This window comes from Pholis gunnellus (assembly GCF_910591455.1).
Source record: "Pholis gunnellus genome assembly, chromosome: 10".
NCBI classification, from domain to species: Eukaryota; Metazoa; Chordata; class Actinopteri; order Perciformes; family Pholidae; genus Pholis; species Pholis gunnellus.
This window is the reverse complement of record NC_136537.1, coordinates 22,012,808-22,029,327: the sequence shown is the minus strand read 5'-3', so window position 1 is coordinate 22,029,327 and position 16,520 is coordinate 22,012,808. Positions and strand designations below refer to the sequence as shown.

The 16,520-nt window shown below is 39.2% G+C and overlaps 1 protein-coding gene across 3 annotated transcripts in view; it reads right to left on the bottom strand.

The window, feature by feature from the left end:
* ldb2a (LIM domain binding 2a) overlaps positions 1-16,520 on the bottom strand; it is a gene marked incomplete at its 5' end in the record, with an annotated part of 84,067 nt that overhangs the window by 10,754 nt on the left and 56,793 nt on the right. For all 3 annotated transcript variants that reach the window (XM_079168052.1, XM_079168053.1, XM_079168054.1), the window contains 3 exons: positions 1,438-1,561; positions 5,736-5,819; positions 10,883-11,005. In XM_079168052.1, coding sequence (XP_079024178.1) covers positions 1,438-1,561; positions 5,736-5,819; positions 10,883-11,005 — 331 coding nt within the window. The remainder of the gene's footprint in view (positions 1-1,437; positions 1,562-5,735; positions 5,820-10,882; positions 11,006-16,520) is intronic.

Below are 16,520 nucleotides of genomic sequence, written 5' to 3'. Positions count from 1 at the left end.
ACTCCATTGAGAGAAACAGTCATTTTACATTGCAGAACACTGGAGTTGCTGGTCTGCCGCTGCCTCGATCTGTTACTTTGTTTGTGTTATTGTGTGACTTTGGTGTTTTAAAGGGTTAGTTCGGATTCACCAAAGTGACACAATAACCCAGACAAACTAACTAAATGAGGCAGCGTAAGACCTGCAACTCCCGTGTTCTGCAAGGTAAAATGACTGTTTTTGTCAATGGAGTCTAGTTGCTTTGAAGAGAGCATAGAAAACGGCGTCAGAAAGGACTGTCTGATGGCAAGGTGAAGAGTTGAACTATTCTAAATATAGTGTAGTGTACACTTAAACTGATATTGATTTTGTTCAGATGTGTAAAATAGGTCCACAGCAGTGCATTGCTTTTGTCTGTTTCTCTACTACACCGACTATGGATAAGAAAATCATTTAACCTCACTTCAAAAAATCCAAACTATCCCATTAAGCTGTTTCTCATTAATCACATATAGGATATAAAACTGCAGCACCCATATAGGTTTTCACAGCTCTCTGTCCATGGACACAATTAATCATCAATACAAGAGCTTCTTTTTTCTCCTCAGACTTTATATTCATAAAATGCTTTCCATGTTTTTTTTCCCGCCTCTCTGTTTTTTTTTCTTTCTTTCTTTGAAGACGAAGTCGACACTGGGGAGCTGCTGGCCGGGGAGCTGGATCTACAAGTCTGATTACACCCGGCACTCTTAATTAAAGTTACACAGGTCTGAGTCAAAGGCTTTTTGACTGGTGTTGGTTTTTAAAGACATCTCGTCACGCCTCGCTAAGCATTGCTGTAATTTGCAGCCACTCCGATGTGTCCAAAAAAAACTCGGCTTACTCTTCTTCTTTTTTTTTTCAGCTTAAGACCGCACAGCCAATTTAAGTCTGGTACTTTTCAGAAACCGCCCTTAAAACATCAATCATAGAGAGCTGAGAGGCCCGTTTAGATTGGCAAGGTTGAGATTTAAGGGGCAGCCCTGAATTCCGATGAATTTCACATACCTGACAGGCAAAACATATTTAAGGGATTAAGACATATAATGGCAAATTTGGAAAAATAAATGATGCAATAAAAACACAGTCTGAGAAAATATATTCCTGTTCCTACAAAGTGAGTGATGGTACATAAGTAAAGGAAGTCAGTTCAACCTCAGTAGAGGAAACGATTAACGCTTAAAAATAGATCTGGAACATTTTCGAAGATGCAAATTATTTCCGTCGTCATTTGATGCCGTTTTGAACAAGAGTTCCTTCATTTGGAAAATCTTTGTTGAGGGAAAACCAGAAAACATCTTTTCATTCACGTCCAGATTTGTGAGTTTGACTTTAAAAAAAAAAAAAAAAACGCTTTCCGGATCTGTTTCTTTAAACAGGCGTATGGAAAGTAAAGACATGTGTTTCAACAGTAGTTACCTGGTGGGGCGACCATTCTCTGCCATTTTTGGAACAGGCATGTCTTGAGACAGTCCCGGGGGCTGAGGTTGTAGGTCTTGTGCCTTGACATGAGCTCCTGCATGGGCTCCAGGATGACACACAACTGCTGACACAACGGGAAAAACAGGGCGCTCCATTAAAGCAGATCTGTATAACACAGTGATGGGAGAACAGTGTGCTGTCCACGGATGCAGCCTCTTATCAAGGTAAAGCAAAACAACGCACATAAACACTGAGATTGTTGCTCTATTAATCACCCGCCGACTGACTTTGAGTGATTAATTGTTCCGTAAATCTACTTTTTATACACTATTAATAAAATACCTTTAAAAAACAGGTTTATTGTCAAGAGCTTTAGAGAGACGACAGATAGAGAGAACAACATGTACATTTTAATATGAGCAGCCTTGTCATGCGTCAAAACACACCCACTTAGAAAACACAGAACAGTCGCTTGTACCCACGCTGAACACAAACAATATTCTCCAGTTGAAAGTACAACATTCACTCTGGAGAAAACTGCAAATCTCTGGTCAGCAGTGAGAGGAACCAGGGGTCAGCCTGTCATCTTAAATACATCAGGCTTAGTTTATCTAGTTAACATCTGGATAACATTATCGGTCGGCCATCCCTTCTTTAATCCGAATGCTTGATGGTGCAGCCACAGGACAGTGATTGGACGGTTATAATGCTGTTTTATTGCTGGACCAATCGCAGAGCAGCACTGAGATCAAACTCCAGGCAACCTGCTCGCCTTCTTCCTCTAACTGGTGACAAACTGTTTTGTTTCTCTTCCTGACTTCTCTCCATCTTTGACAATTAAATCCACTTGACTCCCGCAGCATCTTTTGTCTTTTAACTTGGTTAAGGTTAAGAAACGATCGAGGTCATGGGTGAAAGGAAACCAACGTTGAAGAGAAGGACAAGAAGAACATATTAGGAACTCACATAATAAAGGTCATTAATCTGATGCAACAGAGGTTTGGCCGACCAGGGCAAGCAGTCGATGTGGTCGCTGTTAGCATTTCCCATTCAGAGTGTGATGTAAGGTCAAAATATACTAGAGTGAAAGGAGGCGTGGGTTTACTAACTTGCTCAAGGGCACTTGACAGTCGTTACTGAGAGAAAGGAGACTGTTAATCATTCGCTGCATGCTCACATGATCTCATCTGACCTTCAGCATCCCACCACCCCTACGTTTCTGGAGTCAAATCTAATCAACATGCTGCTCGTCCCGTCTTCAGCCGTACTGTACAGCAACTTGGAGGTGAAAAGGGAAAACAAGGGCAGGTATCATGTACTGTATATATTACCTACTACTATGTGTTTGGAGGCTTTTACACAAGTCACCTGACAACACCAGCAATCCAAGCAGACATGTTTTATCATGATGGGTATTCAAACCAGGGATGTTCACCGGTCCTGTGTTTCAAACTAGGCATTCTAACAACCATGGCTGCTTACTCCAAATTACTCTACATAAACATAGTAATGTCGGCTCCCTGTGTTAGGACGCCGGTGTTTTGCTGCCATGCAGCTCGAGGTAAAGTGAACATCCCTGTAGCAGACTAATCCCATGTTCTCCTCTGATAGTTCCCTCCTGACACAGTAATATCCCTCCTCAGCTCAGCCAACAAGCCCTGGCTCTCAGCCTGAAAACAAGGGCTATTTTCAGGCTGAATAGTAGGAAGCCGGCAGCTCCGATACATAGAAAGGCTTAAATACTCCAAATGAAAAAAAAAGGAAAGATAGTGTGTTTGTGAGAGTGAGAGAAAGGCCGGTTGTAACCCCTTCTGCCAGGAAACAGTCAGTCTCTTTCGGAAGGACTGATAAACGCCGGGAAAGGCCAGGGGCACATTATTGCCAGATTAATGTGAGGAAAGGGTGTATTTTACTTTGACATCCTTCGATAACAGTAGGGGGAAATATGTTTTGCAAAGTGTGCGATATGATGAATAACAGTGGTCGCAAGATGACTCTAAAGCCGAGGTCACACTGCACGACATTCAAAGTGGTAGGATCGCTGTACACACACTATACACAACTTGCCGCCTTTTAATCGGGAGTCTTGAAGTCGTTGTGGTTTTGCGTAAACAGAGGGTCACACAAGACAAGATTCTTCATCTGGAATCCCTGATGAGGTCTCCAAACTAAGATTTGTCAGGAAAAACACACGCGTGATGATGTTGTCGTCGGCGCACCCTTTTCATGCAAACACTCGACACCCTATTGGGGCAGCTACAACAACTTTGGACCACGCTGCAAATTCAACACACAGACAGGTAGGCTGCAGGCGAGGCGACCCCTCCGCCGGGTTTCCCCTCAACCCATGGCCTGTGCTCTCATTGGCTCCAGCTCGCCAACAGAACTCCCCGACAGATCCAGACGTTTAGCATGCGAGATATCTGGAATGCGTCAGCAGAGCTCGAGCGGCGAAGTGCGAGCGCCAAGTCAAATGCGGATTTGCCTCTGATCCGGGGCTTTCGTCCGGGAGCTGTACAAACTGTCTGCGAGCGCAAAAACGTAAGCTGAAGTCGTGTAGTGTGAATATTTTTGGGGAAAAAATGTTTGTCAGACTTTTCCGTGATCTTGTCTTTGTTCTTGATCTCCTCAGGCTTCAAAATAGGACTCAAGTGAAGGAGTCGATTAATCAGAGAGAGGTTGCAAGTGGGCATTGATTTGTTTTAAGGGTCACAAAAAGGTTGTGAGCCACTGCTTTATTATACAATGATGTGTCTATGAAGCACTGAATCTGTAACGAAGCCTTCAATTCTTACGTCTTTCTCCTTGATGCTCTTTAAAAGTCACATGCTTACAATGCAAATTCAATAAACTAAACAACTAGTGAAATAATCGTTGTAGTTTATGGTGTTTTAAATTTTACTGAAATGAAAAGAAAATACTCAAAAGAAGGTTAAATTATATTAACCGAGTGAAGAATATTAACTGAGTGAAGAAAGGTTAATGTTCTTTAATTAAAAGCACATTGTGCTCTGGGAGAGTTCCTAATTTAGCAGATTTATTTGAAATATTTCAGGTTTAGACCAACTTGCAAAGCGAGTCATTTCGACAAACTAACCGTTCTGCAAAAGCAAAGCCGGGTCTATTTAAACACACACAACCTCCATAAAACGCATGTTGTCAGCAAGCAGAAAACACAAGGCACGATCCTTGTTTCAATGTTTGGTTTAGCGCTGACCATCTGAATCACCGAAATAAAGAATGAACAGAAGCCAAATCTTTTAGTGTGTAATTACAGATACTTGAATCATGTGTTTTCCCCCCCTTCAGCCGCATTACAGTTTGCTTTCTGTATAGAAAATCATTGTTATAGGAAAACAAAAACAGCCACCCTGCTTCCTCTCCCTGTCTGTGTCTTTCTTCACTCAGTTAATATAAGCAGCGGAGGTGCCGTTCCCTGATTCGCGCGCCATTTCACAATTATGAGTCTCAACAGGGAGCGTTCATTAATGTTATGCTAATTTTCTGTATCCAATTAATTCTTCTCTCTCCCCGTCTCTCTCCCGCTCGCTCTTGTTCTCCCATTTGGAAATCGTAGCTGTCAGTCAACTGTGGCGTCGAGAAACACAAACAAACCCTGTGAAATAATCACTAATGTATTCAGCCGGCTTATGCTTCCTATTTCCGTAAATTACATTGCTGCGGTCAGGTGGAAAAGCATGTATATGCAGAGAGTAAAGAAGAAATAAGTGCTTATATTTTTTTGTTTTGATGCCTCACATTTTTGAAATTATACACTCTCGTTTCAAACGCCTGAGAGTCATAAAACGTGTTCAGCACATAAATAACAGCATAAGCTTTCAATTCCAGTAAGACAGAGAAAAAATATTTACATTTACAGTCACGATATGACCTTAAATAAACTAAAGAAATAATAAGGGAATGTAGGAAAGCACATCTTATTCAAACACTGAATATACTTATAATTTAATGCAACATTTGAAATATAACATTACAGATTTACTGCAGTGCAGGCAATGTAATCATGCCATATGAGATATGACAAAATATAAATGTTCTACGTTATAAAAACATCTTTATGCTGTCTAGACAGATCAGTATAAGAGAGTTAGTTTAGAAAGTATGAGCAACATGAATAACTTCATTTAAAAATGGACATGAATTGTTCCACCGTGTGCATTAAAGTGTGAGGAGATAAGAACAAAAACAAAAGCAGAATGACAATCATTGACATTGTCAGACACACACACACACACACACACACACACACACACAAACAAACACAGAGTCCTTACCCTGAGGTAGTTGAGGGTGAAGTTGGTCAAACCCATGCGAGTGATGTTTTTGGACAGTTGTTCCAGCACCTGAGGGTCTTGTGCCTAAAGTCCGCAGAGGAGAAATGAGAACGAAGAGATATATAAGCCATATATTTCTATATCTTTTTTTTGTTATGTTTGCATTCAAGTGACAACGAATAAACTAATTATCTACAGGCAATTAGGCTAATTGGCATTCATCAGATAATGCACAGTCAACACATTCACACCCTCGAGTCATAAATGCAACTCCTTTACATTGTTATCGCAGTGGTGCCGTGGAGCCGACTGGAAGTATTTCAGGCCTTCATTTCACACTGTTGTCAAACTGTGAGGCTAATTAATCAATATTATTTTGTCATTCCATTTAAATTTACACTCATTTTCAATTCCATATCTTCATTAGATTTAATTATGTAGCCCGGTGTATGTATGTATGTATGTATGTATATATGTAAGTATGTGTGTATGTATGCATGTATGTACGTTTGTGTGTACGTATGTACGTACGTGTGTATGTATGTATGTATGTATGTGTGTATATGTATGTATGTGTGTATATATGTACGTATTTGTGTATGTATGTATGTATGTATATATGTACATATGTGTATACATATGTATTTATGTATATATACTGTATATGTATGTATGTACGTATGTGTGTACGTAAGTACGTATGTATATGTATGTGTATGTATACTGTATATGTATATATGTACAGTATGTATATATGTATGTATGTATTTATGTATGTATATATGTATGTATATGTATGTATAATGTATACGTATGTATGTATATATGTATACTGTATATATATGTATGTATATATGTATATATGTACGTATGTGTGTACGTATGTATGTATGTATGTGTATGTATACTGTATATGTATATATGTACAGTATTTATATATGTATGTCTGTATTTATGTATGCATATATGTATGAATATGTATGTATAATGTATATGTATGTATGTATATATGTATATATGTACATATGTGTGTACATATGTATATATTTATGTATATATGTATATATGTACGTATGTGTGTATGTATGTATGTATGTATGTATGTATGTATGTATGTATGTATGTGTATATGTATGTGTATGTATACTGTATATGTATGTATATATTTACGTATGTGTGTATGTATGTATGTATGTGCATATGTATGTGTATATATGTATATTTGTATTTATGTATGTATGTATGTATGTATGTATGTATGTGCATATGTATGTGTATATGTATGTATATATGTATGTATGTACGTATATTGTATATTTGTATGTATGTATGTATTTATGTATGCAGGGTCTGGGGCAGCAGGTACAATGTGTTTGATGATGTTCGGTTGATGAAAAAACTGACCAGAAATTGTCACTAATAAAAAAATGTTTTACAGTTTTTTTAGTTTTAGTGAAGCCTGAAATAGCAGCAGCTTGATGACGTCCAGTTGACAGTTGCATCATTCCCATAAAACATTAAGAACTGACCACTATCTTTGAATATAATCTGAAAATCAGCACTGAATACATAAATTGACTGAAAAACATGTAGGAGTAAAGAATACATCTTAAATAAGAACAAAGCCAAGATAGCAATTACAGGATGACATCTGAAAAAAGAGGAGAAGACTTTTCACTAAGCTTGTCTGCCGCTCCAGCAATAAGCAGTCAAATCATAAAAAGCGGTAGGTATTGACAGAGCAAAACACAGCCCAGACTGAGGAGAAGCAGTGAGCACACTCGCATTCACCGCCTCATGAAAAATGCATAATTCTATCTCTAGTCGCATCTCAGTGTGGAGAAAGTCAAGAGGGAAGCGAAAAGAGTTCCTCCGTACCGTGAGCAGACCGACGTGAGTGACGGGGGAATTGAATTAGTGTGCACTATTCGGCCCACGACGGATCAGAATCTGAATTACTTTACTCATCAAGTAAGAATTAGTCTAAACGCGCTGTGCATGAATCCGTCTTTGGCAGCACCGGTGCAGCCGTCTTAACAACAATGGGTGGAGTAACACGGGTTGACATACTGGCACATATGGTGCAGGCCGGGGATGACAGACACTCGGTTCAAGAGGCCAAAGACAGACAAACAACTGAGAACACACTCTAAGAAAACACATTCAGGATTGAAGAGGCGTGGCGTTGGTCCAAATAAGATGTTTAAACAGTGGAGGAGCTCTACAGCACATTAAACCTAATGTTAGAGGAGCCTGCTCCGCTGAATAAATACATTTAAGTACATTTTTGAGGTTGAATTTTATGATGCTCTATACTTCTATTGAACTACATCTCAAAAGGAAATATAGCTCTCTTTAGTCTACATTTATTTACATACACAAATATATGACCATCTTACAACGTGACCCATTGTTGAAGATTTAATGTACACAACTTTATATTGTGTCGTTAAAATTTGCTCTAGCTTCATCCAATAAAAGGCTACGACCACATGAATGCATCAGTATTAATAATCAAACAATAACAATCACAGTACATTATTATCAGCAAACAAACACTGACTTTTAATACTTTGAGTACTAATAATACTACTATATGTAATACCATCGCTGACTACTTCTTCCAAACAGGCTTACTATTTATTAACCATAAGGATATACTGTAAAAACAACAATGCATTTAATGTTTATGTGTTAATCTCTCTCTTTAGATGGTCGGCTGTATTACTGCTGCTGGTGGTGTCTTCACAACTGTTGCGTCTTTGCCGTGCTGCATTATTTGCAAATGTTTTATCGTCATGAATTTAAATGTATCGATATGTAACTGTTTGAAGTCCACTCTTCTGCTCTACCTTATGTTTGTTCGAGGGTAAGCAGACTGTATGAGTGGGATGGAGGTGGGTGGAGCAGATGTTTGCGAGGGGACACTTCCACAGTGTTTTATCCGTGTGTACTTCACTATTGTTGTTGTGTATTTACACACCCCTCGAACAAAGAAATTAACCCTTTTGCAGGGGTGTTAAGTAAGTACATTGACTCTAGGACTGTACTTAGTAGACTTTGGAGCTACTTTACATCACTATTTCCATTTTATTGCTACTTTAAACTTTCACAGTAAATGTATTTTACCGCTAAAGTAAAAAAATTAGGAAGTACGATTTCAAAAACATGTTAAAATATGAAGCAAATTATGATTATATACACATTTGCACTTAAATAACAAACATAAACTCTACTCTGTCCTCTCATCATACGAAGTACTTCCTGTTTCTCAGTAATATTCACTTTGGGTACATTTTCAATTGAGTTAAAATATGCTACATTTTTTACAGTACGCAGGTATGTTGTTGAACTTATTCTAAAGCTCGTGTGATTCTACGTCAGTAGGATAAATTGCTTGATACTATTTCCGTCACAGAGCAAACACCTCCAGCCTCTATCATGCTAATATCAAATATAGGCTGTTTCTTTATCCACTTCTGAAGACTAAAATAAGAAACAAACTTTATTTCTTTTCCAAGCAGTTCCTCTTGAGCGACTGTAGTTTGAGATCTCATCAAAAAAACGGGGCCCTTCCCCCAGTGTCTACATCTGTACTGCTATCTGCAGTTTCAACTTTCCTGCTCTGACTCCCATGTGTGCGTATCTGCTTTCATTAGTCCAGGCAACGATCAAAAGGCTGAGCTCACACTCGCGCACAAATCAGCGAAGAGCTGGCCAGGACCCACAAAAAAAAAAAGCCCACAATATCCCACTCTCCAGGAATTAGTGTGAATACCCGGAGGGGCCAATTTATTGGCGAGGGAAAAAATTCAAATGAAGATTTGGCCAAAAAAGAAGCCGCCTATAAAGACGAAGCTGCCTCTTATACACACCTTTAGGTCCACGGGGGTAAGTGGAAAATACTTGGTATGAATCTTGTTTTAATCATGAAAATGTATTCCATACGGCTTTTTTTCCAGACATGACAGGACGTTTACGTGAAGAGAGGAGGCTGTAAAACAGCTGTGAGTTGAGAAGTTTAATGACATGAAGGAAGAAAGTTTATGACGATCTTCTAGTGAATCTCCGAATAAACGTTCTCATCAATTTCCTCATTTATTAGGTAGCGAACTCCGCCGCCTGCCTGGTTTAGGAAGTCCAACTTTAAGTTGGGAATTTCTCTTCGCTCGCAAGCTGAGGGCGGTTTGCTGGATATTCTTTTAAGTTGAAAGCTGAAAATGTCAGGCAGGAGACAGCTGGTCCAATTATTGTGGTTGTACAAGAAAAAAAAGATATAAGACTTTCTTATGACATGAGAATAATCTCCCAAACAAAACTGGTTTTAGTAAAGCGACTTTATCTTCTTTGACAGTTGGAGATTATAGAGCGGAAAAATGTTGCAAAGATCTTAATCAAGCGGATAAAAACACACATTTAATTTCTCTTTGTGTATTTAACTATGTGCTGACCAATATTGTCGAAAGATTATCGTCATGACTTTAATGTAAAAGTGACTCGGGCGCTTATTACGACATGAGACCAACGTGTAAAGTTGTCATCACATTATCGCCAAAATGAATTTACACTCAGTTGCCAGTTTATTAGGTACACCTAGCTAAAAGTAATGCAGTCTAATTCTTTAGAGTTTCTGTAATTTAGCCGTACTGATAGGAATGGAGTGGACACAATAATACAAACACCTGTCACTATGTTTGATTTGGCTTCCTTTAGGCCTATTTATAGAAGGATTCTGTGATTTTTTCCGTAGCAGCTGTGCCGTTTTGTACAACTTCAGTTCTGAATCATTTGAAAACAGAAGACCTTCTGCGAGCGCCAGCTTCACTCCACGGCGCCAGTGACTAACTGTGTGTTACACTTAGTGGAATTAAGCAGATTATTCATTCGACCTTGTTATTTTTTCTCTCTCTCTCCCTTTTCAGACAAGGGCCTTTTTTTTTTATCCTCGGTGGCCTTTGATGTCTGCAAATAAATTGGTTTGCAAAAATCCCTCCAAACTGCTTTGTTGGCGTTTAAATTTCATATGCTCATGAGTAGGTACTAAACAGTGTCTTGGCAGAGTGCAGAGCCCCTATTTAGGATTAAAAATAAAGAAATAAATAAGGGGTTGGGGGGGGGGGGTCGCGTGTTCATGATGTCACACTCACGTGCATGGCCAGGATGCTGCGGGGGATGAGCTCTCGGTACTGCCGGATAGTAAAGTGCCACGTCTTGATCCTCATCAGATCATCAAAGGCAAACTCCAGTATCAAACGACCCTCTGTACAAACCTGCACAAAAGATCAGATAGTTAGTGCTACTTTACATTTCCCATCAGCCGGATATCTCTTCCAGTAATCTTTAACCGGCTGGCAGGAGGCCGTCAGCTGGTTGTAGATGCAAAACAAAAACAACAACAAAAATCTGTGTTTATTGGCCAGGCGTGATTTTAGATATTTTTTTTTTTTTCAAACGCTGGAAGGGTTTTGTCGCCGTTTTGGAATTTGTTCAAGGACTTTGTAGAACGGAGCGAGCTATTGTGCTCCTAATATTTACTGTGCTCGCTTCCCTCATTCAGAGCATCTGTCCTTGGGCCTCTCAACCATCCAGCTATTTCTAAAATGTGAAAATAAATGTAATCTGGAGAGGGGTGTGTTTACACCAGAGACAAAAGAACTTCAGGTCAGAGAGAGTCGCCAATTAGGAGGAGAGAGAGAGAGAGAGAGAGAGAGAGAGAGAGAGGGAGATAGAGGGAGAGAGAGAGGGAGAGGAATAGAGAGAGAGAGGGAGATAGAGGGAGAGGGAGAGGGAGAGAGAGAGAGGGAGAGATGGGAAAGAAAAAAACAACATTTTTTTCGCCCCTTTAGCTGAATTCAGCGCTTGCCGGGGCCCTTGCGCTTCTCCCATTTTTCGTTGCTGTGACAACGAGGGAGAGAGAGGAGAGAGAAGGGGAAAAAAAAAATAAATCAGCTGATTAGTTGGCATGGCAACGGCAAAGATGTAATCCCACCAGACACACTCTAATCAATGCCCCCAGCGCAGATGGTCTCCTGAGGATCAGCAAGAAAGAGGCTAGCGGCCATATTGCCCCCCTGCCCCCCTCCACACACCCCCCCCCCCCCACCCCCCACCCAGCTTCATACCTTGCTGGTCACGTGCTACACCGCTAAGTCCAACACACACACACACACACACACACACACACACACACACAACAAAAGTATAAATAGAAGCTTGACTGCCCCAAAACGAAAGAAAATAACTAAATAGATAGCCGCTTCTCTTGACTGTAAAATGTGGAAACTGTATAATGTTCACAGTCTTTGTGCAATGGTGCGTTTCCAGATTTGTTGAACCGACTGAGATTTACGATAAAGTCCATATAGAGAGTTCTGCTCCTTAATGTGACACCAGCTGTTAGAAATGAACTGATTAGAACAAATGGAGAATGACAGAAACTTTTGAAAGACAGTAACTGCACTTTTATTTTGACACGAAGACCTGAACCTTATTAAATATCTCTATTACTGTTATTACTATAAGTATTACATTACATTATACAGCTTATATCAATACATAATAATGGTTTTCTCCATTTCGACTATATATCATTATATTATATATATTTTTAGAGCATTGTATTATTACTGTATAGTACGTCTATACTGCACATATATATATAACATCATATATTTCAATACATTATTTTATAAATATATAAATTAGAGAGCTGCACAACTGGATGTACACTATGTATTTCTATAATCTAAGGCAGTCATTCCCAACGACGTAGAAGAGACTTTATTTGGGTCGCCAAAGTCCATAATGTATAGTTCTATATGTATACCTGCAGTACACCTTTGTGCCACACGAGGGAGCCTGCATGTTCGTATTGTTCTGATAACTGTAGCCTATTTCATCGAATACTGTTTGTTTTACTGATGAGAGGAAACAAATAATGGATTGTTAACTCTGTCTAAATGCATGTATTGTATCTCTTCAAAAAGACTGCTTTACCCATTCAACATGATTTAAGGTTCTTAATACAGATATACAGCCTTTTGGAAATCAACACTTCCGTTCACTGACACAATTGAATGCTGGACTTCCGTGCAAACACATCTGGGATCTGAGCGGATAATGTGCTTGTCTGAGCTAGATAAGTGTGGATTAGACTAAAGCAATGTTAAAAAATAATCCTTGCTGTTTAATGGACACTGAAAATGGTCTTTATCTTATGTTTTTTGTTTTTTTTATTTAGTCTGATTCTAACAGCAGGTTGTCCAACAGCTGTCTTCAGAGTTCAGAGTGAAAGGAAGGATGCAACACGACTTGTAACATCCCCAAAATATCAAACAATACCTTCCAAAGACGTGTAAACCATTGCTGTGAAAGTGAAAAACATGTATCTCCAAGAAAAGCCTTAAAATCAAATGTATTAAACATTTTGCAAAAGAAAGTACACCAAGGATTAAAAACAAGAAATAATATTTGTGTATTCTAAACATATATATGCATGGTATTGAAGTTCTGACTCCAAAATGATCAACACTTAACCCCCCGGGTTTCATAGCCTGTGCTGAATTATGAGAAGGAATGTTATAATTAATCCACTAGTACTCAAATTGCTGTTGAGAGGTGAAAAAAAGTGACTTCGGTGTTTTTCTTTTCCTTCTTTGAAATGAAATGCATCATGGTCATTATGTGTGTGGATGAGTTTTCATGCCCTTTGGGAAACCTATTAAAAGAACAAATACGTAGGCATTTTTGAGGAAATAAGTACTTCTTTACATCATTCCTGAAAGTGTACTTTTTGTAGATTTATAGTATTTAGCCAACAGCAGTGGAATAACTTCAATTATGTTGGGTAGTGAGCCACTGTCTTGTGATGCTTTCAGGTGCTGTAGCCTACAGTGAAACAACGCTGCACTATTGATTTGTTTTTCCAAAGCGCCAACTGGGTCTTTAGCATTGCCTCTTATTTCCCTCCACGAGCTCTCTGCTTCTCTGTAACCGATAAATAAATTGGCAAACCAGCTATAACAAAACCAAAATAAGAATCGCCTCAATCGCAAGGTCCAATAAATGTGCAGGAAGTTGTCTTAATGGCACCGCTGCAGAGACGCATTAACCACCAATCCAGACTCCAGTGTAGAGTCCATCACACAAAGCGTTCTCTTCCTCCATAATGAGGGAGAATTGGTTAAAAACCTAATATTTCTCACCGTGGCCCTTTTTTCCTTTTAGCTAAATAGTTTTCCATTATGAAAACTAAAAGGACGAAGATCTTCTTGAATTAAAAAGTGGTCCATTAAAAAAGGTACAGCCCCTCACAGAGAGTCCCCATTGATTTAAGAGCAGGGTCATAAATCTTCCACACAACGGGTTCAGGGGATCTCCGGCTCAAAAGAGCGAGAAAAGAATAACAGCGACGTCCTGCTGCTGAGGCGCTATTCAATACTGTACCCACACATGACAATCAATTAACAACAGAGGAGCTGAAGGTCATTCAATTGATTATCATGAGCACTCATGACTGCTTCTGATGAATATAAATAGGATCAAAGTTGACTAAATATGCTCAATTATAACAACTGGCTGCTGACAGGCTTTATTATCCTGCACCTCAACACCACGTTCAGTAAGACTGTAGAGTTAAAGATTATAGCATTACTTGTTATTTATAGGTAATGCACATTTAATCAACGTGTGTTGCTGTGAATACGTTGAGTTCACAGCTCGTAAGATAAATCGATTCATCGATGAGTCACCAGATTATCACCAGAATGTCGATCAGAAACAATTTTGATTCACATCTAATTTGCTATTTAAGGACAATTCACTGGTTTCAGCTTCTCTCACATGAATATTTGCAGATTTTCTTCGATTTCTATGATAGTTAACTGAATATCTTTGGGTTTCGGACTGTTGGTCGGATAAAACAACAATGTGATGATGTCAACTTGGGCTCTTTGAACCTGAATCTGACTTTTTATAGACCAAATGATTAATCAGATAATAAATGATGAAAACTGTCATTAGTTGCAGACTTTGTTGGGTTAAATACATGTATTGTGGCTGTAAGATGTTTCCTCAATACGACATGTGATTATGTACAGCAGAATGTATTCCAAAGGCAACACAAAGTAACTTAAATAAAGAGTGTTAGTCTGCTTAACGAATAGCTCTTTTATCATCACACTGGTGATAAAAGTATGACTAATATGATGCTCTACTGTAACTCTCTTCAGGTAATCAACTCTTGAATCTGATCCTATTTATATTCACCAAATGCTGTACATCTCATAATAATCTAATTAATAACCTTCACTGTCATGTTAAGGCGCAGTGTTGAGTCTCCTGCTGCTATAATATTTACGTACCTTACAATTAGGATTTACTCGTATTTTAACTAACTATAACTGAGTAGATTACTGCAAAATATAATTTAGCATCTGCATTTATAGCAAAAGTATGGCAGAGTGACAATTCAAACATTCCTGAAATACTACAATCTAAGCAAAGCTCTTAAACACACACACACGCACACATGCACACACACACACGCACACACAGCTGATAACACATCCACTTGTCAATTTCTCCACTCAGGGAATTACATTTATTTGAGCTGAGATCACCATGTCACGATCTCGCCTTTTGCTCTTTGCTCGCCTCCCAGCGTGAAGAAACCCCCAACTGGGCACCGGTAACAAGGGCCGTGCCCTCGGAGCTAACACACACTGGCCAGGGAGAGCAGAGCTTGCTGGGTAGTGAACAGAGGCGCTGGGATGCCGGGGGCCCCTGGGAGGTTGGGGGCTTTTTGGTCAAATTGGCACCCTGTGTCAACTTGTCAACACCTCGCCGCCCAGAGAAACCCGCACAGATTGTCCACCAACACCCGGGAAGCAGCACCACCCGCTCTTAGCCCGCTGCTAACTCCGCCCATTCGTTAGTGTGCAGCATCCCGCCAGGTGAGCAACGACGGGGAGAGAGCGAGACGAAACACATGAGACTCTGCTGAGCTCCTTTACTTCATCGCTTTTGAGCCGCAACATTGACTCGTCAACTATTTCTTATATACCATTTATATCTCATATTCCTTTTTTAATGAGTCGTTTCAATTATTTGGTTTTCTTTCATTATAGTACACCAATTTTGTATATATTTAGAAGAAAAAAAAATGCAAAAAATGCTTTGTGCTTACGGTTAATTCTGCTTTATTATACCTTCGGTGTATTTTTTTCATAGGTGTGGCAATTATTTCTATTGGTGATGCTATGGGAACACAGTGACATGATGTCACTACAATTAAGTCAGTCAGGAGGAGAACCACAAGCAAAGACAGGTTCCTATATTATAATGTTTTGGAAGACTTTACTAACCTTTATTATTTTTCCAAATTCACCCAAACAGAGATCATGAGAAACCAACACCAGATTAAAAACCCTGTTAAAAATGCAGTTAGGCTGCAGCTCAGATTGCATCTTTGCTACTGTATGTTTACTCAAAGGATCACAATGGCAATTAGTCTTTATTCAGACTGCATTGTTTTACCCTTGACCTTTATGTCGCTGGGTGTGATTTGATGTTCTTCTTCTCTTAATGTCAAATAAACTAAAGTACGATCATCTCTCTACTGGTGATTCTCTCCCTGTATGACGTCTTTTTAGCTTCCCAGATCTCAGCAATTAACTTGGTGACTACAGTGTTGTTATCAATGACGGTTAAAATGACAGAAAATAAAGACAAAAATTGTAATACACCAGAGTTACTTCTCAAATATGGCCATGTCAATAACACCAA